At 39.1% G+C, this 8,343-nt stretch overlaps 2 protein-coding genes across 2 annotated transcripts; one reads left to right on the top strand and one right to left on the bottom strand.

The window, feature by feature from the left end:
- Positions 1 to 207: 207 nt before the first annotated feature.
- On the bottom strand, positions 208 to 6,320 carry LOC141622267 (MACPF domain-containing protein At4g24290-like). Its single transcript, XM_074438309.1, has 7 exons — positions 5,258 to 6,320; positions 4,271 to 4,509; positions 3,219 to 3,420; positions 2,342 to 2,410; positions 2,061 to 2,247; positions 1,714 to 1,880; positions 208 to 1,237 (listed from the first exon to the last, which is right to left on the bottom strand). Exons 1-7 carry the CDS (start codon positions 5,516 to 5,518, stop codon positions 554 to 556), a joined length of 1,809 nt encoding a protein of 602 aa, XP_074294410.1. The 5' UTR covers positions 5,519 to 6,320; the 3' UTR covers positions 208 to 553.
- Positions 6,207 to 7,983, top strand: LOC141623027 (uncharacterized). The gene is made up of 2 exons (XM_074439058.1): positions 6,207 to 6,273; positions 7,241 to 7,983. The coding sequence occupies exons 1-2, from the start codon at positions 6,207 to 6,209 to the stop codon at positions 7,981 to 7,983; spliced, it is 810 nt and encodes a 269-aa protein (XP_074295159.1).
- Positions 7,984 to 8,343: the final 360 nt, after the last annotated feature.

An 8,343-nucleotide genomic window follows, 5' to 3' on the forward strand; every position in this document is an offset into this window, starting at 1 on the left:
AGTGAGAATGCATTTTTTCATAAATTTTCGTGGTTTCATTTAGGCAATTTGGTGATCTATTTGGCCTTAAATTGATGGGCGGATCGATGTTACTTATTTGTATCCATTGGATTTGAAACGGATACAATATTGTCGGGTCACGACTTACACATGCAAATACGATTTTCTATATGCAATTGAAGAACAGTAGCTTAGAGAATAGAGATAGTTGTGCAACCGCCAAATACAATCTACCTATCTTTAAGAAGCCAGCAATAATAACTCCGGCGAAAACCAGAATTTTTCGTACACATGAAAATGCATGTTTCTCCACTTTTCTCGTATTACAGTTACAACTTACATATGCAAATTCGGTTTTCTATTCTCCCTTCACTCTTCATCGGAAAAAGGGAGGAAATCAAAAGTTAAAACAATGGACACATACTGTCTGGTATCGACGTTACTCAGCTCCACCTTCGAGACTGTCTGATATGGCCTCTATTTACCAACAGGTACCATACCGGGGGCATGCAACCCATATTTGATGTCTGATGAGACCGACTTACATTAACTTCTACTCCAGCTCATCGTCGTCATCTGGTAGTATGGGTGTAAGTAAAGAATATCTCACCCGTAAAGATATTTTACCCTTCTCAACCTGAAGCTTTGCCCCGGAAACAACCCAGTAACCCGGTGTGTCTTGTGGGCCCCTTGTCATCTCTGTAGTGTCAACAAACTTCAAAAGCTTGGGTGCTTGGACTGGAACGGGTGGGCCCCCAGGATAGACGGCAGAGTTGATATTCACGTCAGCTGGTTGTGGTGGTGGCCTTGCGGCAGTAGTGAAATGTTGGCTGATTAGTGTTGATATAAGCCCCGATTTGCGACCCAAACCTGGTGACCCATCCCATTCCGGATTCTTTATCAGAGTGGCCCCTACCACGGTGGAATAACCAAGTCTAAGAAAGAGTAATTTCTTGAACCCATAATCCGCAACTTGCAGTTGGGCCCCAGTTACAATTGCAAGGTCATCATCGGGTTCAACTGGAGCAGTGCATACATGAGAGAAGTTCTTCCAACCGACTTTCTCATAGAACCTGTGATCGTAAGATTCCTGCTCATACTTTCCAGTTGGGTCATCTTTCAGTTGAAAGACTTTCGGAAGAGATGACAGGTGTTGCAGGTGGATGGCTAGACGATTGCTTCTTCTGCCTTCGAGATAAAGCCGTAGACCAGTCACTGGCCTTCTACCAACATCAACCTGTACCCCTCATTGACAAACAACGGAAATTAGCTGGAAGTTCGATGAGAAAATAGTTGAAAACCCCATATAAATATAAAATTAGTTTGAATATCCTATTTAAGAAAATTTCCGCGGAGACTTCAGCATTGCAATATGAAAGAATAGAGCGAAATGGTTCACTTAACTCTCGATGCCTCTTGTATCGTGACATAAAGTGTTCAATGAATTTACGAAACAATTTTCAGAAGGGATCAACCAAAAACATCTATATGTTTTTAGCAAAGGGGTGGTTCTCACTCCTCCCTGCCCTACCATAGATGGGAGCCATTGAGACGATAAGGCAATGTTGTGGTTCATCGTATTTAATGTTTGTCTAACTCTCATTTTAGATATAAAAATGCAGATGAAAATATGGTACAAATTTTTAAGATAGGGATTTTTCTTAGAAGAAATCTCATATAAAGAAGGAATGATAGCCACCACAGATTAATTACCGCACTAGTATTGACATAGAGCCTTGGACCCATGAAGCTAAACTGAAGTGAAGCATAATTCTGTTCCTTGCGTTGAGGACCCAATGGAAGTTCGCTGAACACAGGTGCCCACTGTCTAGGCAGCTGAAATTCTAAAAACTGATGCAGTTCTTCTATAGGCGGCTTGTCTGCCAACATAAGCCGAAAACAAAAACCACGTTATATTAGGCAGGCACTTCCAAACATAAAAATGCTAATTCCAGAAGATGAGGGTGGGTGTGTGATATAAAAAAGCTCAAAAGGTTACGTATTACGATAATAAACACCCACCGTCACTAAGAATATAAAGTTACAGTTACACAACTTACAGCGAAGGTATAGATTTATAGCATGGCTTAAGAACCCACTCCCAGGGACACCATTCAACAGAGATGTAATTGGGATAAACGACATTGAAATAACGTCTGGCTCAGACAGTACAGTTTGTAACCACTGGTGATGGGGAAGATTCCTATTTTCACTTCCACCTCTCCTTTTGCAAATGGTAGTGACTTCCTTAAAAATTAAAATCACAAAAATTACAAAAATGGGTGTGTAATTATAAAGCAAAAACCTGCCAAATTAACAAGGAAAATGCATATAGACGTACCTCTTTATGTGAGTATGAACAAGAAGGACTCATGTCGGCAAATCTCAGTCGCTGTTCACGGCCTTGAAACTACATAGAGCAAACCAACTGGTCAGTCAAGCAGTGTCAGGTGCTGAGCTCCAGGCCTCCATGATTTATTCATAACAGAGTAATCGGCAAATTACATAGGTAAACTACAGTAAAAGTGACACTTCCTATTACATCTGATACAGCCCACCGAAACTGTGATGCTTAAATGATGAATGTGGCGGAGATGCTAATGATACGTTATATGTGTGGAAATACAACCGTAAAGAGTAAAGACAGTAGTGCTTCTTGAAGATATGACAATAAAGCCTTCCTTGCATTGGTTGAAAATATAAAGATAACTGTGATGCACTGGTTCGGAGAATAGAAGGATAAAGTGAATATGAGGAGACCTAAGAAAATCCGAGTCATCTTTGAGAATAACATTGCATATGGTGCAGTGGAGGGCCAAAATCATGCTCATGACTGTGCTTCAATTAGCTTTGTAGGTTAACTCTCCCTCTGCTTTCCCTTAACTTTTTGTTTACTGTCTCAAGTTTCCCATTCTTTTCTCCCTTTTATAGGTTTTTTTTTTATTCTAGCGTGTAATGGTTCTCATTAGCCAACTCGAAAGTCTTTCGGGACTGAGGCTTTGTTGGTCATGGGAGTGAGTATGGATAGGGAGAGGGGCGATGTGGAAAGAAAAATTTACACTCTACGAAATATTATGCAAAATAAAGCACATACAGCTTCAACATGCTATAAATCACCAGCAATTACCAAAAACAAAGAATAACAAACTTCCTCCATTATTCTATAGACCCTCTAGTCTAATACAATTTACCCATGTTCCTTATTGTAAAAAAGGTACCTTGTCATTATGGCAAGCATTATCAGAGTTCATGTCACACTCCACATTTGCATCTATGAATCGCTTGTCAGCCATATCCTTCAATTTTTTCTGAACATCAGCATGACCAAGTGTTGATGAATGTTGCTGCTTTACGTAAATGACATCTTTCCCTCCCATCTTTACACCCACAATAATGTGAGTTCCAAATTGTTCTATGAACCTGAAAGTAAACATGATTAAAATTTAATTTACATTCAAATAAGCACGGCGGAGTCGCTAAATTATCAAATTATGTTGCATATTCAATCCAAACAATTATTGGGGTTCAGTGTATTTAAAACATAACACCATTAGGTTGCACCCTGCATAGAATTTTCTGCTCCCTGCTCAAATTGTCAGTTTGTCACCATTCTAGAGGGAATTGTTGATGTCCATCACATTGCTATATTTTCGTTACCATTCTAAAGTAAAAGCAGTTGCATTCATTTGAAAAGTCATAAAAAATTAACACTCCAAACAAAGCAACAATTACAGGTTCTGCATATGGTCAACCAGATCTAAATAAGAAAAATAACTTTTGTGGTTCGAATGTCCAGAAGACATCAGTTCTTCTCAGTTAAACCATATCAATTCAACAAAGTTTTAGCAACATTGGTACAGAAGCTTAGCTGTGACCAGCACTCCAGTAATTTCACTATATAGAGCAAACATTGAAACAAAGTCAAATTTGAGATCTACTTCTCTAAGTGGCGAAAAATAGACTTTATAACCGTATTTCAGATAGTAGCCACGCAAGGTGCAACTGATTACATTACATCAATAATTTAACAGCTGTAGACGAAACTGCATTTCCGTATCGTGTTCAAGGGTTAGTAATTGTAAATCCAATGAGCCCATACAGAACGTTTAGAATATGAGATTTAAGTATAAGAGTTTGACACCCATATCGCTATATGTTCTCTCAGTCATACCCATAACAGCCATCCTATGTTTGGCATCAACCCTAATCTTTTAACGTATTCAGGAATCTAAAAATAAGAAGAAACATAAAATGAGGAACAATATGTAACCTTGCCAATGCAGCTGGCTCCCATGTTGAAGGGACAGCTTGTTTCACATGGTCACGCAATACTAAATGACTTTTCTGTAAAGCAACAGAGTATAAGGTTATGAACACCCCATCAAAGGCCAGTGTCTTTGTGTAGGCTGCATCCTTTTGCCAACATCCCGAAAATTCAAACATAGTATTAAAGAGGCCTGAAGGTATTTTGCCAGTTAATGAGATCTTTTGGTTGAATTGTTCCGACATCTGTAAATGGAAGCCGGTAGTATAAGAGTTATTAATGTCAACATGAAGCAGCAATGAGAAAACATGATAAGCGGTAAATGAAAAATGAGCACATAAAGACCAGCTATGACTCTATGACACACTTTGCCAGTTTGCCATTGTCAGATTATTGCATTATCATCCTTATGAAGCCTCACAGCACAATGAAAAAGTCCTTATTGAACATATATCATATAGAATCCACTGCCAGCAGAACGCCATAAGCAAGCTAGTATATTAGAATATTAGATTCTCTTCTGTACACAAATGTACCAACACACATTAACACAATTATATTTCGTCAACTTTAATGGTTTTGAATCTTCGCTATACATTATCATCAAACTAAGACTTCAGCACTTCAGCTGGCAACTTTTAGTTCATCAGCAAGAAATCATTAAAAAGGGCAGCCCGGTGCACGATGGCGTCCCCGCTAGGCGAGGGTCCGGGGAAGGGTCCCACCACAAGGGTGTAATCGGGGCAAGTCTTCCCTTGCCATTTTGGCAAGAGGCCGCTCCAAGGACTTGAACCCGCGACCTCACGGTCACAATGCAACACCTTAACCGGTGCGCCAAGGCTCCAAATTCAGTTCATGAAGTTTAACAAACACATAACACACAAGTTGTAATAGGCTTAACAATAATCATAAACTAAGAAGCATAAAGCGCTAAAAACCGACAGCAAAAATTAAAACAATGAACATTCAGGCAATAAGACCCTAAAATAGTACCTGCTGAAAAGAAAGAACATCAGACCTAAACCTGGTCCTTTCACCCTTATCACATTTTATCGAATTTGGGACATTAGGAACCACAATTCCACCAGGCAAAGCAATCTCTTGGCACTTATCCTCATTAATTTCAATCAAATGAGATTCAACCGATTCACCTTTACAAAATTTAAGCCTAAGATCTGTTGATATGTCGTATCCACGACCAATCGATCCAATGGCTACTCCAGCTGCCTCTGCAGCTGGTAATTTCAATGCCATTATACACTACAACTCAATCAATCAAGCTCATCACACAAATGTACTCTACTTTCATGCAGATTGTTCAATAAACAATTAAAACCAATTCTAACTCTAAACACAAGCTTAAAAACTCGATACGACGAACAAAATTAATACACAAAGTAAACCAAAACCCAGATGCAAAATCCAACAAAGCTTAACACAGACACAAACCCAGATGTTAATTTGTTGTCAAGTTCAAAAAAATCAAACTTTTAAGCTTAAAACACCAAAAAAAAATTAATGGGTTAGATGCAAGCATGCAACTTTAATGTAAAACTCAAGAAATTATTAAGCATTAAGTGAAAATTAGGTCAAATTAAAATAACCCAGTAGTTAATTTGTGGTAAAAATTGGGGATTTGTTGAAATTTAAGCTGGAGCAAGTTGAATGAAGACAAACCCAGCTGTAATAACTAATTATTGTATGTGAAATTGAAACCCTAGCTTTAGGAAGAAGCAAAGGTTGAAGGTTGGTGTAAAAATAGCAAGAGAAGTGAGATCCTGAGAATGGGGAAGAACCCTAAATTGGCAAAATTTTGGGGGAAAGTAGAGAAAGCAGTAGGATTTGCGTAAATGGTGTTATTTTTGACTGCAGATTTGAAGTGAAAAAATGGGAACTGGGATTTGTTGAAACTTGAATGGTGGGAAAAAGGATTAGTCAAAAGATGGAGATTTGGAATTGGATTAGTCAATGCATTGAATCTACGTGTTTTTGGGCATCATTTGTGAAAGGTATATTCATAAATTGATGTTGTTGACTAGCACACAACCTATAGGCTAACCAAAATTGAAACAATCTTAATTGGAAAAATCACCGTTATTTTTAAATAACTTGAAAATAATCGATCTGAGAATGACCCAAACCCAAATTAACCTGACCCGAAATGTGTTAAACTCAAAAATGACTGCATTCGGACCCGATTATGGCTGACCCGTTTGTCAGGTCATTTCTTCATGCTTTTACTAATTTACTACAGTATAAAGAAGGAAGAAAATTATTACTTGATACGAATAGCCAAAGTGGAGTCAGAAACTAGAAAATTTATCCGGACTGCTATTAGCCCATACCCTATTAGAGCAATCCAAGATCATAGAATTCACACGGTGGAACTAGAAGGGAATTAGTAAGGGGTGACTCTGTCCCAAAACGTTGGAAAAATTGAAAAAAGAAATAAAAATAAAAAAAATCCTAGTTTACTCCTAACAACAAAATGTTGTTGTTACTATTTTGTTGCTACGTTTTTTTCCCCCTTTTTTGCATAAAAGGAGGTATAACGGCAATTTTGATGTTGGCGGGATTCGAACCCAAGTATAACACCTCTCATAACTTTATTGACTAACTAGTTGACACATGCCCTATTATTGTAAGTTTTTTTTTGGCATAAAGGGAACCACAAGGGTGATATTGATACAAACGGCTTCGAACCTAGGTCTTTAAACTCGCCGCTCATAACATCTGCATAATAAGCCTCATAATTATCTCGACAAGAAGTAAAAAAACAAAACGTCCTAAATTAACTAACTAATCTTATCATATCTCCCTCAAAACTCCACGTAACTAATTAGATGTGAATTAACACTACAATTGATTCATCATATCATGAAAACTGGTAAATACATTTTTTTTGTGGTCATATTTAAGTTTGTCCTTTGCAGCCTAGCTCCTGCTGTCTATTCTCTGCCGGCAATCTTTGGTCAGAACTTGTGAACAAGATCAATGATCTATTCGACGGGGAGTATGTCCTGAAGTATCAGATTGCAAAGGAGGATCTTGATTCTTCAGTATCAGTAAAGTCTGACGAAGACATCCGCTATATGCTTGACGAATATGATCGTCTTGAACAAGTCGGACCTTCTAAGCTCCGGACCTACTTATTTCCTGTCAAGCCAGTTGCGGTTGAAAATCACTCTGCATTATCTGGTCTAGGACCATATACAGTAGATCAGCGTTTCGTTGATGCAATAAATGACATTGTCCGGCCCACAATCTTGGTCCCGACGCCTTTTCCAAATAGAGGCCGGTTGAAGTCAGTTAGCCCTTCCCCCACTGAAGGTTCACCGGGATCACTTTCTCCTCCTCGCAGTACCGTTCCACAAAACCCACCTCTTGTCCAGGAGAACACTTTGATCAGCAGTCTCCAAAGCCGGCTCACCCGGGTCCACCGAGTCCAGAGCTCACCTAATTTATGCAGTCTTAGTGCGCGTCACATTTGCCCTGCAACGCCATATCAGCATTACTACCACGGCTGTCAGTCGCCAGATCATGATAGTCCAAGCTGGCAGGGTTACCAGTCTCCCATCACAGTGCATGGTGGCAGAAGTGAATACAGCAGGGCTCCGCCGCTTATGGGTCACCACAATGCAATGTCGATAAGGTATCCCAGAAGTGGGGGCCACAGAAGATGGGGCCACCTTGAGCAGTATTCTACACCGTGTGCATAGGGCTGAGCATCGGTCCAAGACCGGACCGGACCGGACCAAACCGGACCGGACCGAAGACCGAAAATAAAATTTTTGTGGACCGAAGACCGGACCTAAAACTTTCGGTCTTGGACCGGACCAAACCCGAAATATTCGGTCCGGTCCGGTCTTAGACCGAAATGGACCTAGAACTAATTCTTTCACTATTTCGTGTATGATAATTACATTTAAGTTTCACTAAATTAAATGTCGATGAATAATTAGATGATTGTTTTTGAGAAAAAAATACTCAATATTAATTTATAATGTCTTGTGAAGATAAAATGATAATTTAGTTTATAATATTGTAATGATAGTCTTTAGAAACATAAAATTCGGTCC

Source organism: Silene latifolia, chromosome X (genome assembly GCF_048544455.1).
Source record: "Silene latifolia isolate original U9 population chromosome X, ASM4854445v1, whole genome shotgun sequence".
NCBI lineage: Eukaryota > Viridiplantae > Streptophyta > Magnoliopsida > Caryophyllales > Caryophyllaceae > Silene > Silene latifolia.

What these genes read in the sequence shown, in the direction of transcription:
- LOC141622267 (XM_074438309.1), bottom strand. Translation starts at nt 5,518, where the DNA reads ATGGCATTGAAATTACCAGCTGCAGAGGCAGCTGGAGTAGCCATTGGA. An exon ending in GTTCATACTCACATAAAGAG is followed by an intron (nt 2,248 to 2,341) that starts GTACGTCTATAT and finishes TTAATTTTTAAG; the next exon opens with GAAGTCACTACCATTTGCAA. An exon ending in TATAAATCTATACCTTCGCT is followed by an intron (nt 1,881 to 2,060) that starts GTAAGTTGTGTA and finishes TTATGTTGGCAG; the next exon opens with ACAAGCCGCCTATAGAAGAA.
- LOC141623027 (XM_074439058.1), top strand. Translation starts at nt 6,207, where the DNA reads ATGGAGATTTGGAATTGGATTAGTCAATGCATTGAATCTACGTGTTTT. An exon ending in TTGGGCATCATTTGTGAAAG is followed by an intron (nt 6,274 to 7,240) that starts GTATATTCATAA and finishes ATCTTTGGTCAG; the next exon opens with AACTTGTGAACAAGATCAAT.